Source organism: Nyctereutes procyonoides, unplaced genomic scaffold, assembly GCF_905146905.1.
Source record: "Nyctereutes procyonoides isolate TBG_1078 unplaced genomic scaffold, NYPRO_anot_genome, whole genome shotgun sequence".
NCBI classification, from domain to species: Eukaryota; Metazoa; Chordata; class Mammalia; order Carnivora; family Canidae; genus Nyctereutes; species Nyctereutes procyonoides.
In genome coordinates, this window is record NW_026575030.1 from 23,647,698 (window position 1) to 23,667,719 (window position 20,022).

The 20,022-nt window shown below is 51.3% G+C and overlaps 1 protein-coding gene across 1 annotated transcript in view; it reads left to right on the forward strand.

The window, feature by feature from the left end:
• Positions 1-20,022, forward strand: part of SEMA5B (semaphorin 5B) — a 118,387-nt gene that overhangs the window by 83,376 nt on the left and 14,989 nt on the right. Inside the window, exons 3-9 of the mRNA XM_055315780.1 lie at positions 64-163; positions 5,158-5,203; positions 15,299-15,361; positions 15,740-15,838; positions 16,357-16,570; positions 17,194-17,479; positions 19,789-19,924. Coding sequence (XP_055171755.1) covers positions 64-163; positions 5,158-5,203; positions 15,299-15,361; positions 15,740-15,838; positions 16,357-16,570; positions 17,194-17,479; positions 19,789-19,924 — 944 coding nt within the window. The remainder of the gene's footprint in view (positions 1-63; positions 164-5,157; positions 5,204-15,298; positions 15,362-15,739; positions 15,839-16,356; positions 16,571-17,193; positions 17,480-19,788; positions 19,925-20,022) is intronic.

Sequence of the window (20,022 nt, forward strand, 5' to 3'; positions counted from 1 at the left end):
GCTGGTGCAACTGGAAGCCCCCGGCCCAACAGTAACCAGAACGGTTGCCTCTCCCTCCACCAGATCTGAAGCCGTGGGTCTTTAACTTCACCTACCCTGGAGCCCGAGATTTCTCCCAGCTTGCTCTGGATCCCCCCAGGAACCAGCTCATCGTGGGAGCCAGGTAATGAGGTGTAGGAGGCTGGGTGCCACGAGGGGCAGTGTGCTTAGAGTCGGGTGGAGGGAATACTATTTGGGATATGCCCACGGTGGGCGGACCCTTCCTGGCCTTGGGCCGCGTTCCTCTCTCCCAGGCCCTTTCTGTATGTGAACGTCTGTCTCCCACCAAAGGGGGCATTAGTGGGAGCAAGGGTGGGGAGCGGGGCGACCCCTAGACCTCCAGATCTCAGCCAGCCGTGGTCCTCCTGTGCCTGGTGGCTATGGAGAGCAGGAACACCTGCTGTCCCCACCCTGCTGCGGGGACTGTGGGCAAACATCCTCCCTGGGAGCGCCCCGCAGAGAAGGTGCCAGGAGCCCCCTGCTGGCTGGCTGGCCGCCCGCACCTGGCACCCTGCGCTCGCTCGGTGAGCTTCTCCGGGGCAGCACCTCGCTTCCCTCTCTGTTGCCGCACTGGTCCAGCTCTAGGGAGGACTTGCGGAGACATTATGGAGTGGAACAATAGGCCCAAAATCCTGGGCCTTCAACTCCAGTAGGGAAGGAAGCTTAGGGATGTTTACTCCAGGGGGGTCTCAAAGAGTGGTCCCCGGACCTGCAGGACCAAAGGCACCTGGGAACTTGTTAGAAATGCAGATTCTCGGGGTGCCACCCCCCTGGCTGCTTATTCGGAAGCTCTGGGGTGGAGCCAGCAATGTGTTTTAGCACGCCCTCCAGGTGAGTTTGAGGGACTGGGGTTTGAAAATCCCAAGTCTAATCCAACTGCCCTAGATTTAAACGTGAAGAGGCTAGGGATGGACGGGGGAGCCGAAGGGGACCTCCCCAAGATCACATAACAAGATTGATGGGGGAGCAGAGGGCTAGCTGAGGACAAAGCACAAGCCCCAGGGGCCACATTGAGGAGTCCTTGAAACAAGCAGAGGGACCTTCCTCTACAGACTCCACTGCCTCGATGTTCATGCTTTGCTAAGGGGCAGCAGGCAATCTCAGCCCAACCCCCAGGAGCCTGTAGATCTACTTTAACATACAAAAATTTCTTTAGAAATTTCCTTTATCTCTAAGCCCCCAAGATCCATGTTGGCAATCATCCCCAAGCACATGGCCCACCGATACACACCTGAAGGGGTTCATGACTCAGGTTTGACTAGACCGTAATAAGTGACTTTTTCCCAACAATAACCAACCCCCTCCAGGTCCTGGAGACCTTGCTTCCAAAATCCCTTAGAGAGGCCGCTATCCCCAAACCCCTCCCAACTCCCAGGTATAGCAGCCACCCCTCACAGGCCAGGGGATGCAGCCCTTCCTGCCCAAGGGTCCTGTCCCCAGGCTTTAATAAAACCACCATTTTGCACCAAAGATGTTTCAAGAATTCTTTCTTGGTCGTGGGCTCCAGACCTCACCCCACCAAACCTCACCTATATTCCAAACCTTCATCAAAAATGACAACAGAGGGTGGGAGCTGCAAATCCTGTCTCCCTACCCCAGGGTTAGAGGTTTTTTTCTGCCAGTCAGTTATCAACTTGGTAGCACTGGGTTTTTTTGTTTTTTTTTCCAGAAGCTCTCCAACCCAGCCAGTCAGATTCTGCAGGTGTGAGGGCGGGGGAGGGTGGGCCACCCCCAGGCTACCTTGTGAGGTTTAGGCTCCTCTCCTTGACCACCAGCCTTTCCTGAGCGTACCCACCCCCTATTCACCCTATGAAAAGGGAGCCCGTGGGGCAGAGCTGTGGATTGAGACCCTGGAGCTTCAAGGGTCTGATGTTGACTTTTGAGCCTAGATTCCTGACCTTTCTTCCTGTAAAGTCTAGATTCCAGTCTTTGTGCAGCCAGTCTCTCAGGACTGTTGGGAAACCAGGGTCTGAAAGCATTTTCTTTTAATTTTTGTTTTAATTTTTAAATTAACTAGGTTGCATCAGTGATATGCATTATGGTAAAACATTCAAAAGGTACAAAAGAATCTACAGCGGAAGGCAGGGCCACCCCTGCACACCCCAAGCAGGACCCTTTCCTAAGGGCATGACCTGTGATGAGCACTGGGCTTATGCAACTATATGAGCGCATGTAGGCTTTATCTTCCCACAAATAAAATAGTTAACTCTTGAACTACAGGGGGCGTGGGGTAAGGACGCCGACAGCCCCTCCCATCCCGTGTCCTTGAACACCTGCCTGTAACTTTTGGCTCCCCCCACACTTAACTACTAATAGCCACTATTACTGATAGCCTTACTAATAACACAGTTGACTGACACTTTTTTTTCATGTTATGTATGCTTTATAATGTGTCTCACAATAAAGTGAGCTAGAGAAAAAAGTGTTATTCAGAGAATCCTAAGGAAACACATTTACGGTACTGGACCAAGTTGAAAAGAAATCCATGTGTGGAAATCCACGCAGTCTGAGCTTGTTCAAGAGTCAGCTGCGATTGGCTTACTTTTGGTTTTGTGATAATTGTGGGTTTCCCCGCAGTTGTGTATGTGCTGCCCAAGCAAGTACCGGATTCCCATGCGGTTGTAAGAGATCCTATGTAGACCCGGTCCTCACACCCCCCTCCCCCAGTGGTGACAGCTTGGGGAACGATGGCGCATGACGGTGAGGGAGCTGACCTACAATGCCATCCTTCTCCCTTCTTCAGATTCCACCGGTTTCACCGATGAGGTTTCTTAAACCCCAAAGGTAGCGCCGATGCCTCCGCCCTGATCCTTGTGGAAGCATCTTGAAGGCTGCCATCCCTTTGGTGCCAGGTGCCACTTTATGCACCGTACATGCAGCAAAGCACCTCCAGCATGCAGGGAGTGAGGTGCCTAACAAATCACCCTATCTTCACCCCGGAGCTCCTGGACTTCAAAGCTCAAAGCTTGCACGCCTCACTGCAAATGAAGCGAGGTCCTCAGTTTCTTCCCTTCCTCCTCTTCTTCGTTCTTTCTGGCCCCTTGGGTCTCTGGAATTCAGGCTGGGATTTTTTTTTGTTGTTGTTCACTTATACCTTGCCCTGTTCTAGAAGGGAGTTAGGGGAGGGCGGGCTGCAGAGATTTCTCTCTGTTCTCCTCTCCCAGAAGAGCAGACTGCAATGCTGGGATGAATGATTTTTGATGGGATAAAAATTAATAAAGTGATGCAATGTTTCCCCTAATTTTTTAAAGCTGTGAGCAGATGCCAGTGTTACCTGAGCAGACAGCTGGGGCAGAGCCTGAGCCCATCTGTCCTCGGCAGGGGCTGGGGAGGTTTCGCAGAGGCCCAGAGCCAAGGTCGCTGGTGGGACCTGCCCAGCCCCGGGACAGCAAAGAAGCTAAGTGGAGGCTGGGCCTGGAGCCCAGAGCTGGGGAAGAGAAGCCTCCAGGCTGAGGTGTCTCTGCTTCAGGCCCCTGGATTCATTCAGCAGGGCCCCCCTTTTCCTGCGGGCCCCCTCCCCAGCCTTTCTCCTCAATTCTCTTCTCAGGACAGCTGAGGCAGGCCAGAAGGTTCTAATTATTCCTGAAAACCTCAGAAGCCAAAAGAGAAATGGCCAAAAGAAGATGTTAGAAGGAAAGAAAGAAAATTCTTAGGGAAAACCAGACCTTACATCTGCTTGACATTAATAAAGCCTTTCAACAGGCACCACACCGTTCCCCCGTCTCCGCAGCCCCGGGAAGTGAGAACGAGAGGCATTAGTTTCTCCATTTTACAGATGCCGACACTGAGGCTCCCAGAAGGCCCCCGGCAGGTAGCTGAGCTAGAAGTTTCCCTGTCTCTGCAGCCAGGTCTAATCTCATACCTCCTCTGGCTCCCACCCATGCGTAGCCTCCCCCACCAGCGGGGTCCGTCTGCACCCTGACACGCACATCATTGTCACCCAAAGCCCAGAGCTGACCTTGTGGCCTCTTGGTGTGGTACGCTCTGTGGGTTTGCACAAAGGTGTGTAAGGACATGTGTCCCCCTCTACTCTGTGTCACACAGAGTAGTTTCACTGCCCTAAAAATCCTCTGCGCTCCGCTCGTTCATCCTCCTACCCCACAAGCACTGATCTTTTACCACTGTCTCCACAGTTTGCCTTTTCCAGAATATCATACGGTCGACATCATACAGTGTGTGGCCTTTTCACACTGAAAAGAAGATTGGCTTCTTTCATTCGGTATTACGCATCGAAGTTTCCTCCCTGTCTTTTCATGGCTTGATAGCTCGCTTCTCTTTTGCACGGAGTAATAGTCTATTATTTGCATACACCACAGTTTATTTATCCGTTCACCTGCTGAAAGGCCTCTTGGTGGCTTCCCAGTTTGGGCAATCGTGAATAAAGCTGCTACAATCATCCACGCACAGGTTTTTGTGTGGACGTGTTCCCTGATTTCAGGGGTTTGACACATAGCAGGCTAATGTGATGGAGACCGTGCTTGACGCAGATGAGGCCGACAGCCCTCCGTGGGCTGGACAGTGCGGGACAGGAATCATGAGGGGACGGAGGGGGTGATTCGGGAAGGGGTGACACGGTGGTCCAGGGAGGTGGCCGTGGCAAGGTCAGATCCAGAGTCTCCGCAGGAGAGGAGGAGGCAGCCGGGACCGCAGGGGCCGAGGCCTAGTGTCTGGAGAGACGGCTGGCCTGTCAGAGGGGAGAGTGGGGCAGGTGGGAGGAAGGAGGGGGCTTGCTGCACAAGGCAGGAGCTCCTTGAGGCTCCAGGTTGAACAGAAGGGGCTCCCTGGCTGGGAAGATGGTGGCGGGGCTGCCAGGGAGCAGGGACAGCGTTGGGCTTCGGGAGCAGACCAGTCTCATTTTAATCCCAGCTCCTTCGCTAACTGTCTCTGTGACCTGGACATTTACCCCACCTGTTTCCTCATCTGCAAATGAAGTTTTCTCTCTCCCGGGGTTGCTCCGAAGGTTAAAAGAGCCCATGGGGAGAAAGCTCTCCCTGGAGGTTGACCCACGAAAGGCCCCCTGTGGTCTGTCCCCCACCACGCAGGAGCCAGGAAGCTGCTTCCTGGGGGAGCTGCCTGCAGAACCAGCTTGACTCATGATCTTTGTCTCTGTTTTCACAGGAACTACCTCTTCAGACTCAGCCTTGCCAATGTTTCCCTCCTTCAGGTACATTTGCCTCCCTTCCCTTCCATTCCATTCCCTGTGATTTCCCTGGTATTTGGGAGCCAGGCCTGGGGGTGCACAGGGAGCAAGATTCAGAATTCAGCCCTAACAGGCGAAAACAGGAGCCCTGTGCTCTTTTTCACTGGCCCCGGACTCCGGCTGGTTTCCAGGTAACTGCTGGGAAGGTAGTTGGAAGCGGGGGTGCAGCCACATAAACATAGAGGCACACGTGGGGCTCCTGCCTTGTGCAGAGGAGCTGCTGGCAGAGGAGAGAAGGAGCACCCGAGCTCCGGCGACCAGCTGGCCCCGTTTGCCTGGGAATGGGGCATCCCAGGGTACTGGACTCTAGGTACTAAATCTGGGATGGTGCTGGGTGAACTGGAATGGTTGGTTATTCTAAGTCCTACAGCAAGGTCCAAGTTTTGGCCTCAAGAGAATCAGTATCCCTGGTTCCTTTCTTAGCTTGGCCAGAGCGATCCCATTCTAACTCAGCATTTTCACTGAGCTGTGATTGATTTATTATCTGCTGCCAAGAAGGACTCCCCAAGCATAATTCCCTAAGTGCTCTGGGAGGCATTTTAATGGGACTCCCTGATCCAGAACATTTATCCCAGATTGAGAAACAGATGTCAGACTGCCTCTGCAGAGGCTGAACATTCTAGAGAAAAGAAGTCCATCTTTTCCTCAATGAGGAGAAAGACTCAGTTCTTGTGTCTGGGAGGCTTGAGCATTTATTGCATCAGAGCTGAGGGTGGTGGTGGTGGGGGCTATAAGGCCAGCAGAGTCTCTGACCTCTAGAGCTCCTGGTGTAGCCAAGACAAGATGATGAGTGCTGCACCTGACCTTATGACAGAACGGTCAAAGGAGATGGTCAGGGCTAGGCTGTATGGGATAGGGTTTCACTGCAAAGGTGTATCTGGGGGAAGGGGATCCTTCCTTGGTGAGCTGTTGTGACATTCTGGTCTGACCATCAGGAAGGGAGGGGGCCCGAAGGAACTAGGGTAAATTGAAAAGAAAATGCCATTCATCCATTTATGGGTCCATCTGTCCTTCAGGCCTCACCTTAACCAGCCAAGCTGCCATCCATTCATCCACCTACCCACCCAGTAAACACGTGTTGAGTACCTACCGAAAGCCGGGTCTGGTCCCAGGCATGGTACTGGGCATTTGAGCTCCAAAGGTGAATCAGGCTCAGTCCCTGGCCTCAGGAATAAGCAGATGAGATCACAAGTGATTCCCTGTTCTGGATGGGATTTCTGTGGCTTGGTCCCAGAGCCTGGACAATGGCAACATCCGGTGGCCTGCCAGCTTGGGCACTCATCCAGAACCTAGTTACCAGGTGAGATCCACGGAAAATGAAGCCAAGATGCCAAGCCCAGCAGGTCAGAGCCTGGGGGAGGTCAGTGCTTGCAGATGTGTTTCAAAGTAGGTAGGAGGAAGTGGGTCCCTGCAGGGGTCCTGCCCTGAGTTCAGGCAGTTGGTGTTTTGTTAGATTCCCAAGTTCTACAAACGAAGGTCTTCTAGGAGCAATAAAGAGGTCAGAGAGGAGAAGCGGATGCACAGAAATAAAAGCAACGCTGTGGGAAGCACGCAGGGAGGGGTGAATGCTAGTAGGTTCAGCGGTGGCCCAGAGGCGCTAGGAACCCACTGGGCTCAGCATGGTCTGCAAAGCCTTCCTGGAAAGCTGCCCTTGGGCTGGAGCTCGAAGGGTGGGGATTTGCCAGGTGGTTGAGCGGAGGACACAGAGGTGTGAGATACATGGAGCACCAAGGGGCCCAGGGTGCAGGATTCTGGGGTGTGAGTAAGAAAGGGGTGGGAGATGAGGCCTGGGAAAAGAGAGGCCACACTGCAGAGCAGAGGAGTCCGTATTTTATTTCAAAGGCAATGGGGCTCGCTAAAGGGTTTTAAGCAGAGAAGTGGCATTGACCAGTGTTGGTGTTTAGATCATCTGGCCTGGTGCAAAGAATGGGTCAGTGGAGGAGCCAGTTAGGAGACAACTGCAATCGCCCAGGTGAGGGGTGGGGAAATTGAACTAAGGTAGTGGAGTGGGGATGGAGAGAGGAGGGTGGAAGAGCTACAAGGGACAGAAGTGCATAGGGTCACAACATGAAAGGCAACCTAGGTTTCTGGCTTACAGAGCTAAGTGGCATAAGTCAGGTTGGGAATGGAGCCTGCCTGGCGTGTGGCAGTGGTTCGCTCTTGGTTGCCCACTAGAGTCACCAGGAGAGATTTAAAAAAACACTGATGCCTGGGTCCCACACTCAGAGATCCTGACTCGTTTGGTCGAGGTACAGCTGGGCACCGGGATTTTTCAATCCCAAGTGATTCATGTGCAGCCAAATTTAGGATCGCTGCTTTAGGATACCAGCATCTTTTGTGTAGGTGCTGCCCGCTGGTTTGGCTTCGCCAGGTATCCTTGACAGCTGGCCTGCAGGGCCCAGGTCCCGCAGCTTATCAGATGTTAGGACTCTGGCTTACTGATGAGGCCTGGCACTGGGTTCATCTCTGTGTGTTGATCTGGCCACAGTCATGGGAGGATGTCTCAATGCCAGCCCCATACTGGGGACAGAGGCTCAGCTTCAGCCTTCACTGCAGGGTGCTGCAAATCAGCCACAAGTGCACCAGGAATTGGTTTTACCACCTTCTCAGGGTGTCTCTCTGGGGCCTGAACTCAGGAGTCCAGAGTGGATTCTCCATAATGGAACTAAGGAGAGGAGTAAATACTTTTCATGCCCACATCGCCACTGTAGTGGGTCCCATCTAGCCACAGAGCGGAGACAAAGGAAGAGAAATTGGAGTGAGCTGTCTGGCATTCCCTGGAGAGGCTGGGGGTGAACACTGGCCCCCAGCCCCCTACTCCGTCATCTGGCCTGGTGAAAAAGCCCTGACTTTTGACCACAGAAGCCTGACCTCAGCAGGTGCCCTGTCATTACCCTAACTAGGGCTTTGGGTCCCTGCTTGTAAGTTCCCAGTCATCAGCATCTGCTGGCACAAGTGGCTCTGGACAACCAAGTGCTAAAATTGATCTGCCCCCGCCCCCCCACAGGAGGAGGTAGGGCCAAGGCTCCCCAACCCAGCCTCCTCTACTCCATACTGCCTGGGGCTATGCATGGCTGTAACTCTCCTTTACAGCCAACCGATCCTCCCCTAACGTAGGATTTAACCAAACTTAAAACTCAAGGTTTTATTGATAGTTTAAATAATTAAAGGAAATCTAAATACAGTTTATGCAAACCAGTAGCCATTAAAAGGACTTCTAAGTACCTAACTCCTATTAAACAGTTTATGTAAACTACTATTCCTTCAGGAAAATCGAAATGCTCCTTCCCAATTCTCCAGCAGGAAAAGCAGCGCAGAGGACAGTGTGTGTGTGTGTGTGTGTGTGTGTGTGTGTGTGTGTGTGTGTAGACTCGTGCTTGTGGACCGGGAGAGGAAATTAAATCAGTTTATTTGTGATGCTTATTTATCAGCGTACTTTAAACTGGTTTGGGGAAAGAAAAGGTGACAAGTGGCCAACAGTGTCCGTTTGGGCTGCTGTATGATGAGCTCACTTGGATTTGGCGATTTTCTGACCTTTGCCAGAGTGGTTCTAAGGGGCTGATGTGACTGGAGGCCTAATTGCAATGGATTTATGAACTTGGGCTGCCAGATGTCCCGGAAGTGCAGAAACTTGGACGGTTCCGCACACAACCATCAGGACGCATGTGGGGCTTTGTTGGGCCTCAGCAGACAGTGAAGCTGATTCTGAGCTCTCTTCTAGTTATCTCCACAGTCTCTAAGCTAGCCTGGCAGCTCTTGACTTACTTGAAATCTAAACTCTGCTGCATGGTGGCCTTGATGCTCAGGAGATGTTTCAATGTTGAGCCATTGTCACTGGCGTACAGGGGAAGTGCTGAGTCTGCCAGGAGATTCTCCAGGTCCTGGCCAACTTGCCTGTTCTCTCCAATAGCAGAAAACCATGCAGTTACTCTGTTACAAGGGATTGCCATCCTGGAACTTCTGGGACGGTCCTAGTTTAAAGTTTTATGCGTGGCAGGTCGATTGATCATACATGTCTATCTCCACCACTAAAATGATGGTGAGGAATTTTTAAAGGTTCAGATCCACAATGACAGCGAGAACAAAAGAGATGTCAGTGGAGAAGAGATTAAACACATTTTAGGGGGATGGAAAGTGGATGGACAATCATAACTGATTTAGCAGAGCAGAATAATTTACAGAGGACAATATGGCAGAGAATTAAGCTGACCACCGCCCTGCTCCAAAGGTTCAGAAATTGGGATGTTGGGTACTGTGGAATGTGAGGATGAAGTATAAAGTGAGGAGGGGGAAATAGTTGAAATTGTCTAAATTGAGTGGTTGGAATCCAGGGCTCCTATCCGCCCCCCCATAGCAATCCTTTCATCCATTTTACCCCTCCCCCAATAAAGAGAGACTAAGATTCTTTCTCTAAAGAGCTGACTGGTGAGTCTGCAAATTTGAGACTCCAAGAAAACTGAAGGACACTAATGGGGTATGAGACTAAAAGAGTGTTTCTCTTCTCTCTCTCTTTGTGCAATTTATTTATTGAAGAAAACTGGTCATTTGTCCTATAGAGTTTTCCACAGTCTGGATTTTGCTGATTGCAAAATGGTACAAAGTGGTAGATTTTAACATGTTCCTCTATTCTCTGTATCATCTGTAAATTGACAGCTAGATCTAAAGACTTTATTCCAGACTCACCTTGGTTGCACATTTCCTAACCCCAGACCTGGAATCAGCTGTTACTCGGTTCCTTTCAGTGGGAAGTGGCTAGTCTATTTATTTATTTATTTATTTATTTATTTATTTATTTATTTATTTATTTTTAAAGATTTTATTTATTCATAGAGCCAGAGAGAGAGGCAGAGACTCAGGCAGAGGGAGAAGCAGGCTCCATACAGGAAGCCTGACGTGGGACTCGATCCCGGGTCTCCAGGATCACACCCCAGGCTGCAGGCGGTGCTAAACTACACTGCGCCACCGGGGCTGCCCAATTTATTTTTAAATAAAAGGAAATAGCCCCAAATCACCAGATATATCAGGAAAGCCTCTAAAGTGAAAGAGAAAGATGAAAACAAACAAGCAAATAGCATGAAAGCTATAAGAAAACAGGGACAATAAGAGAAATATAAGAAAACAATTTTAAAAACTATTTAGAAAAAACTAAGATATAAAACCGTATTGAAATATAAAAATATATTGTTTTATAAAACAAGTTTAAAATATGGAAATTAAAAATGTGATTGGGGAAATAAAAGCTGCACTGAAGAATTAAAAGATGAAGCTGAAGAAAAATCTCCCAGAAATTAGACCAACAAAAAAAAATAAAAAATTAAGAACAAGGGAGAAAAAAACAAAATTAAAGGATCAAAACCCAAGGGCCAACCATTGATTGGATTAAAGAGTTACAAAAAAAGAGAACAAAGGAAAAGATGAGGAAGAAACTCAAGATGAAATTACGTAAGAATATCTCCCAACGCGGAGGATGGACTAGTCTTCACATTGAAAGGGCTAAATGGGTTTTCAAAAGGGAGATGCACTAAGGCACATCAGTGTGAAATTCAAGATATTGTTATGAAAGAGAAGATCCACAAAGCTTCTAGAGTCCAAAGAAAAAACTGTCATTAAAAAAGTTGGGGAATAAGAATTACAGCAAACTTTGGAGCACCTGCATGCTTCAGTCAGTTAAGCATCTAACTCTTGATTTTGGCTCAGGTCATGATCTCAGGGTCATGAGATCCAGCCCTGTGTCTGGCTCTGTGCTGAATGTGGAGCCTGCTTAAGATTCTCTCCCTCCCCCGCCCCTCTTCCTAAAAAATAAAAATAAAAATAATTACATCAGACTTCTCATAGCAACACTGGAATCTAGGAGACAATGGAAGAATAAATGCCTTTAAAATTCCAAGTGAAGATTATTTCCAACCTAGAACTCTATCAACCCTACCAATCAAGTATGAAAATAAAATGAATCAGACATGCAAGAATTTTTAAAGATTGATCTGTCATGGGGCACCTGGCTGGCTCATTCAGAAGATCACGTGACTCTTGATCTCAGGGTAGTGAGTTTGAGCCCCATGTTGAGTGTAGAGATTACTTAAATGAATGAATAAATAAAAACTTGAAAAAATTGATCTACCATCTTCCTTTTCTTAGGAAGATACCGGAAATGTGTTTCACCAAAATTAGCAAGTAAATCAAAATATTGGGAAACGTGGGATTCAGCAAAAAGGAAGGGAGAGAAGGTAAGTCCCAGGATAACAGCCAAGTTGGAGGCTCCAGGAGCAACCAGTCCACACTGGGGCAGGAGGCTGGAGGCTGGGGTAGGGGGAAGAGGACAGGAACAAATGGATGATCAGAACCGTTTGTATTTACAGTTAGCAAATGATATTGAGAGGGATTTGTAACCCCTGTTGGACATTTGGGGGAAAAATTAATGGCAAGTACATTGCAAAACAAGCAAATGAAGAAAATCAAGGCAATTATTCAGTCCAGGAAAAACAAAGAGTTGGTCAAGAAAGAAACCTCATCAAAGTAGGCATTATTTTACAGATTCTCAGCCGCACATTTTCACATTTTAATGAGTCTGAAATCAGGCCACATCTTACAGTCACCGTCATCTAGACCGCCGTCCTGATTGAGCTGTCCTCGCCTATGCAGGCATGAACTTGGTCATTATTCTGATAACAGCAACCCGTTCACATTTCAGGCCACAGAACATTTTAGGATCAGATGAGGAGGCAATATGAGTCCTGATTTTTCAGAAAACCTTCTGTGGACACCTTCGGGTAAGACCAAGAAAGTACCAGCATCCAAACTTGCAGAATGGGATCCATAGCTTGGAAGAAAATTCTGGAGACCACCGTGGAATACTCTTTAAGAATTGCTACATCACTGAAGCACTGGGTGGTTCAAAAAAAGATCCTCTAAGACAAGCAAACGAACAAAACAAATGAGCACTGACAACTGAAAAGGGACTCAGAAGAGGCAAACTCTGAATTCAAAGGAGGTTTAAGAATACTTAATTAAGCTTGTTTCCATTTTTCTTTTTTGCGCACACGAGATTGATAGATGATAAAAATTATGTATCTAAACAAGAGCACTTTCAATAAGTTTATATTAAAAATTAAAGGAATAAAGGATTTGATAGGCAGCATATTTTCTTTCCTGGTGTTTTATATTACAATCAATGGCATTTTATATTCAGCGAATTCCAGTAGTAGTGAATAATTTCTATATATTCATAATAATGTAAATACCAATGTTGATTTTAATTTAAAAATAATTATATCAACATTTTGAATAGTTAATATTACATAATTATAACGGGAAGATGGGGAGAAGGGAAATGTCTGTGTGCTTTGGGGTGGGAGACAATGGGATGGGTGGGAAAAATCTTTACCTCTGTAATAGTAAGTCAGAAGAGAAAGTCTGAGATTGATACATATTTTTGAGAAAAATTAAAAGAAATTATATTAAAACACACAAACATACAGAAACAGTTAAAAGGACCTAGTTGGGGGATCCTTGGGTGGCTCAGTGGTTTAGCGCCTGCCTTTGGCCCAAGGTATGATCCTCGAGTCCCGCGTCGGGCTCCCGGCATGGAGCCTGCTTCTCCCTCCTCCTGTGTCTCTGCCTCTCTCTCTCTCTCTTTATGTCTATTATAAATAAATAAATAAATCTTAAAAAAAAAAAAAGGACCTAGTTGTCCTTAGGAAATGGGATTGGAGTGGAGGAGGAGTGGGTTGCCTTTTTTTTTTTTTATAATCCTTTTCATATCATTTGACTTTTTCAACTCTGTACATCATTACTTGGGTATAAATAATTTTCAAAATAAAATAAAAAATTTAAAAATGACTCCAACAAGCCTGTTCTGTGCTGTCATCATTATAAATATACATATCCTTTTCAGGCCATATGTTCTAACTTTGGGTTTGAAAAATCTATTCACTGTGAGAAGCTGCAGGATGTAACAGAGAGAGCTCAGCTCTGGTGTCAACTGTCTGGGTTTGCATCTTGGGGTTGTTGCTGACTAGCTTTGTGACCTTGGGCAAATTGCCTGACTTCTCTGAGCTTCATTTTCCTCCCCTGTAAAATGAGCAGAAATCTACGTATTTTACAGTGCCTGTCTGGGTGTTCGGCTCAGTGTGACTTTAACTGCTTATGATTGTGAACGGCTGTCCCACCTACCTACCCAGGGGAATTCCCACCCGCTGATGAGCAAGGGCCCTCTGCCCACCAACCCCTCATCCCCCACCGCCACCCACTGTCCGGGGCTTTGGGCCAGGACATCTGCAGCATCATCCGTGGGCCATTGCTCTTTTCAGGCTCCAGGGCGGCCTTGACGTTGCTTCTTTCTATCCATCTTCCCTCTCACATCAGCCTCAGCCAGGGAGCTGATGGGGTCCCGAGGAGGACAGTGGCTCCACTGTCCAGATAAACCCCATGGCTCTGCAGCTAGATGCCAGGGGTCGTTTGCCCTCCAGGGTCTGGGAGCAGAAGATACTGTCTAAGCTCCAGGCCTGGCTTGGATGAGCCCAGCTTGCTCCTAGGTCTGATGGGAGCCTGAGCAACTTGTCCCTCAGCTCCTGAATCCAGGCTTTGCAAGAGTCAGCCCTCCCTCTGCCCCTTGAAGTAGTGAAGTAGCCGTCTTGGAGCTGTGATGCTCCTTCTCTCAGCACCCTCCTCCTCCCACACCCTGGCCCTGGGGCCCTGCAGGCAGGGACTTCAAGGCTCGAAGGAGCTTTACAAGAAATTAAAAGCAGGTTGGTTTTTTGTTTTGTTTTGTTTGGTTTTTTTTTTTTTTTAAAGATTAGGAGATGTCTTCTATCCTGTCTTTCTTTTTTTTTTTAATTTTTATTTATTTATGATAGTCACAGAGAGAGAGAGATTGGCAGAGACATAGGCAGAGGGAGAAGCAGGCTCCATGCACCGGGAGCCCGACGTGGGATTAGATCCTGGGTCTCCAGGATCGCGCCCTGGGCCAAAGGCAGGCGGTAAACCGCTGCGCCACCCAGGGATCCCTCCCCCCTTCTTTGAATAGAAGACCTGCTTGCTCACTTCTGCCTCTCCCAGGACAGGTAGGGAGGTTCATGTTTATACATGTGACCCAGAAATATATAATGAGCTACACACCAGGGCTGCTGACATTGCCTGGACCTGGAGGGTGGCGCTCCTCCCTGCAGCTGCTCTTCAGAGGCTGGGAGGGATGTCAGAGGGTAGAGACGGAATAGGGGAAGGGGAAGGAAGCGGGGATCCTTGCTGGGAAACAGCCCTCTCCTGATGCCATGGGCACTTGGGAACAGGAGTCCCTGAGCGAAGGCTGTACCCCCGAGCACCCCACGAGAGCGTGAGTAATGCTCCAAGGGAAGCAGACAGCACAGAGTCGAGGAGAGGGGTAGCAATTAAGAAATGGGAAGCCCAAGGTCCTGAGACAGTGGGATAAAGAGAAAAAACACACAGAGACTTTGACTCAAGAATATGGGTTCCAATACCATCTCACCACATAGCAGCAGCAAGTCTCACAGAATTTGAGTTCCTTCGTCTGTTAAGAAAAAAAGAAAAAAAAAAAAAACCTTTCCAGGCTAACAGTGGGAAAATTAAGTAGATCTGTCGCTAGGGTTTGCAAAGGTAGCTCTTCCTCTCTGCCTGCCTCTCATTCACCTTAGGGACATCTGGCACACACTGGAGGCACATTTTCCACCTCTCACTCTGGGTCTGGGGTGGTCCTCGAGGTCTTCCCTGGCCCCTTCCAGCTCCCTGGCTGACCTGGGAAAGGAAAGAGGAGGAGATCCTAGGACAGAGCTGCATGGGCATCACTCAGCATGAGGATGTTGTTACTCGAGGCTTCCCTGCCCCAAGCAGGTGGCAGGGAGTTGGACTGAGGGGACATCCTCCTTAAGGTCTCTGAGTGAGGAGACCTGGCTGGCCTCTGAGTCCACGTGGACTAGTGAAGGGAGCCCTTACCGTGCTGGCTGGCATTGACCCTTTCCCAGCTTCTGGTCCACTCCCCACCCTGACTGCTGCCCGCCACGGCGGGGAGTGGCGCAGCCGTGTCATGTCTGTGTGCTCCTCCCACAGGCCACAGAGTGGGCCTCCAACGAGGACACGCGCCGCTCCTGCCAAAGCAAAGGGAAGACTGAGGTAGGTGGCTCCAGTGGTGCAAGGGCCTGGCTTAGAGCTGGCAGGAGGCTTGTCGTTGTGGGGACGGGGGGCACCGTGTGGGCTGAGGTCACCTGCGTGAGAGGCCCAGCCTGGAGGAGCGGGGCGCTCTGGATGCAGGTAAGGCCTCCACGCTGAGCATCTGAGGCACGGTGCGGGCAGCTGGCCGGGGGGGGGGGGGTATGAGAGCAGGGGAGGTCGGCAGATGCAACCCAAACTTCAGAGCAGGGCACATCTGGGGCAGAGGGCAGCGTTTTCAAATGTTTGTGGCGCAGTGATGCGAAGGAAAGCCCCCCACACCTGGTGCCCCACACCTGGTGCGCTTGTTCCTCTATTACTTCTCTGTCACTGTTGCTTTAGGAGGAGTGTCAGAACTACGTGCGGGTCCTGATTGTCACTGGCCGGAAAGTGTTCCTGTGTGGGACCAATGCCTTTTCCCCGGTGTGCTCCAGCAGACAGGTGGGGCCCCCTCAGGGTAAGGCCACCCAAGGAGGGCACGAGATTCCCTCCTCCAGGCTCCACACAGCCTTGGAGCGGGGCTGCCAGATGTAGCAGAAACAACTCAAAGAGAATGTCCGGTTACGTTTCAGATAAACAATAAATTATATTTTAGCATCTCTCCCGCAAGATTTGGGACATACTTACGCTAAATAATTATTCCTCATTCATCAGCATTCGAATTTACCTGGGCCTGCTGTGTTTTAGCATCAAGGTCACCTTGGAGGATCCTGCCTGAGTGGGGGGGGGCAGGGAACAGAGGGAGATGGAGCTCCTGGTACAACCTCCTCCCTCCGGGGTGGCAGCTCCCTCAGAGGGACCCTGGGGGCTGGGGGTGGGGAGGTGAGGAGGAGATTGGAGACAGGGAGAGGCCTAGAGAGACCAGGGACCCAGGCGGAAGCAAACTCTGGGGTTGGGGGTGGGAAAGGACGGCTCCTGGGTCTCAGGGAAAAGTGCCCCTGTCTCCCCATCGTCCCCAGGTGGGGAACCTCAGCCGGACCATAGAGAAGATCAATGGTGTGGCCCGCTGCCCCTACGACCCACGCCACAACTCCACAGCTGTCATCTCCTCTCAGGGGGAGCTCTATGCGGCCACCGTCATTGACTTCTCAGGTCGGGACCCCGCCATCTACCGCAGCCTGGGCAGCGGGCCACCACTTCGCACCGCCCAGTACAACTCCAAGTGGCTCAACGGTAAGGGGGTGCAGCCAGGGGGGCTGGGGGTTCTCCTGCCAGCCCACCCTGACCCCTGTCCATCCTCCTTCCCACCCACCCTCTGAAAGCGATCACACTGGCTTTGTCCAGAGGCCCCGAGTCGGGCAGATGTTGGCCCAAGGACCGTGGCATGTCGGAGATGGACTCCGGATGAAATCACAGGTGTAACCAGAACAGGTGGAGAGGAGGCTCTGAGGGCAGAGGAGGAGTTGGGAATTAAGTAGGAGAAAGGGCTACGGAAAGAAGAGATTGGGAGAGGGTGGTAGGCGTTTCCTTTCCCTTGGAGGTGGATTCCTGCTTCTCCACTGACCGGCTGCACGGCCCCGAGCAAGTACTTGACCTCTCTCTGCTGTCATGTTCTCATCTGGAATATGAAGATAGTCACGGGACTTCCGTCCTAGGTGGCTAAGAGGATCTTCCGGGTACTTGCCATAAGGCCTGGTATGCCGTGAGCGCTCAGTAGCGCTCATTAACTATGAAGTTAGAGCCTTCAGGCCACCAAATTGTCCAGGGGTGTCAGGATCCCCATGTGGGAAAACAAATAGCCACGTCCTCCAGGCTCAGGCCCGACCCCCCCTTCCTCTTCTGCCCCCCGCCCCCAGAGCCAAACTTTGTGGCAGCCTACGATATCGGGCTCTTCGCCTACTTCTTCCTGCGGGAGAACGCGGTGGAGCACGACTGCGGGCGCACGGTGTACTCTCGCGTGGCCCGAGTGTGCAAGAACGACGTGGGAGGCCGCTTCCTGCTGGAGGACACGTGGACCACGTTCATGAAGGCCCGGCTCAACTGCTCCCGCCCGGGCGAGGTCCCCTTCTACTACAACGAGCTGCAGAGCGCCTTCCACCTGCCGGAGCAGGACCTCATCTATGGGGTCTTCACCACCAACGTGTGAGTCCCTGGCCTCCGCCCTCCCCTCCCCGCCTGGCAGGCTGCAGGGGTGCGCGGCTCCCTCTCCGGGCCTTTCTCCCCTTCTGTGGGATGGGGAGTGCGGGCCTTGCCCCCCCCCCCAGGGCAGCTGCTCTCCAGCCCGTCTTAGGGGGTAAGGTGCTCCCAGCCACTCCCTACTTGCTGCGCCTTGCTGCTTGCGCACTGGGGAGCACTTACTCCTGATTGCGGGGAAAGGCAAGCCCAGGCCAAAGTGGGGAGCACTTATTCCCGATTGCAGCCAAGGGCAAGCCCAGGCCAAATCTGAAGAAATAAATGGAGCCAGCTTATGGCTCCGTGGAGGAGGAAATTGCTGGCGGTGAAAGGAAAACAGCCTGCCCTGGACGAGGGGATGGCAGCCCCTAGGTGCAGGAGCAGCCCGTTATGGGCGAGCAAGCTCAGAACGGCTGCCTTCTGGTGCCTTCCAACCGCAGGACTCCCTGAGCCTGCTAAAGCCAAGCGGGAGAGTCTCCTGGCAGTCCTGATGGCGCGGGGAACGCAGGCTGGGAACGGGGGCCCCGTGCCCCCGGGTGTGCAGAAGGGTAGCCGTCCTGGGGATCGTCCTGGGGATCGGGATCGCCAGGCCGTCCTCCCACCACCTCCCGTGCAAGGCTGGCCCACCCAGGTGATGCTCACGCACAGAATGCTGAGTGGGCAGCGGAGACCGAGGAACACGTCTGTTGCACAGGATGCCGCGTGGGGTTCTCTGTAAGGACCTCAGAAGCATATGGGCCTGGAGCGCTGTGGGCTCACCTGAGCCCCAGGTAGCAGGGCTCGGAGGAGGGCCAGGCTGGCTATAGGAAGCACCGTCTGAGGGGATGGACAGGGATGGGAGTAAAACTGGTAAACAGGAGCGGAGAGGCCATCCGAAGCAGGGGGACCCCATGCATCACAGCCCACGCAGGCCATGAGCTGACAGCCAGGACTCAGTGGCCGGCCCGGCAGTCAGCACCAGAAAGTGGGCAGCCAGGAGCAAGGGGCAGGCGCTGCTGGAGAGGCATCAGGGGGAAATGATGACATTGCTTCGGATGGTCAATAGTTTATGTATCGTGCCAGGTGCTTGTCGTGATGGGAGAGGGAGGGAAGCAGGGGTGCCAGTGAGCAAAAGTAGACCTGGCTCTGCCCTTCTAGAAATGGTGGTTATCAAACACCCAAGTTTAACTGTGATAAATGCTAGAGAGGGAAAGGATAGTGTGCAGGGAAGCCTTTACCAGTATGGAGGGGTGGTGATCAGGGAAGGCTTCCTGTAGGAAGTGGCATCTACAGGATGAGTGGGAATTAACTAGGGGAGAGGAGCATTCCAGCCCAAGAGAATAACACACACAGAGCTTTGGAGTAGGAAGACGGAAATGTTTGAAGAGACCAGTGTGGCAGGAGCCTGGAGGGTAAGGAAGAGGAGAAACAGGAAGAATTTTGTCCTTCCAGACTGTTTAAGGGTTTTGATCTTTATTCTAAGAGAAAGGGGGAATTATTGAAGGGCTTGGAGCCAGCCAGAGACCAGCTGGGATACGCAATCTGAAATGTTCACCGTGGCTGCTGTGTGGAGAATGGATTCAGGAGACTGGACGGGCTGCGGGAAGGCCAGTCACGAGATCAGCACAGCATCCAGCCGGAGATGATGGGGCGAGGCCAGGCAGAAAGGGCCGGGAGGGTGATGGACACATTTTGGAGAGGGACTAAATGCCGAGAACAAAACCGGAGACGCTGGGCAGAGTGGTCTGTTCCCATCAGACTCATAAAACACCTGATCCTGGGACTGAAAGGGTCTTAAGAGGTCATCGGGTGTTGTGGGCTGCAGCATGAATCAGTGGTTGGATAACCAGCTTGAAACAACGTAAAATAAAATGAAGAAAGCAGAATAGAGTGGAATAAAAATAGCCGAGTACGAGTACAATGCACTTAGTAAGGGTATTGTTTCATGAGATTTCTTTATAGAGGTGTGTGCTCAGTGTGGGAGTTCTTTGGAGCTGTAACGTGGAGTGTATTTCTTACAGTGGGCTATGGGCTAAACGTTGGGAAAACACTCACTTTATGTGACCGTCCCCCTGGAGAAGGGAAAGGGACGAGGCAGTAGCACAGAGTGACCCCCCAGGGCTTCTCATCACTGGCCTTTCCCAGCGTTTCCGGAGTGTGAGGACCGCACCTCCTCCTTCTGAGACACCGCGTGGTGTGCGAAGCCCGGGGCTCACGCTAGGTCCTGCCGGCTGGCTGTGGGATCGCAGGGCACCCGGGCCCGCAGGGAGGGCCGCATCCCACCACCTCTTGCCTTTCAGAAACAGCATCGCCGCTTCTGCTGTCTGCGCCTTCAACCTCAGTGCCATCTCCCAGGCTTTCAATGGCCCATTTCGCTACCAGGAGAACCCCAGGGCCGCCTGGCTCCCCATCGCTAACCCCATCCCCAACTTTCAGGTACAACTCCTCCTCCCCATTCCCTCTCTTCACAGACCAGCTTTTCTTATAGGACCAGCCCCCAGCTGATTCCCAGCTCCTTGGCACACCCAAGCGGG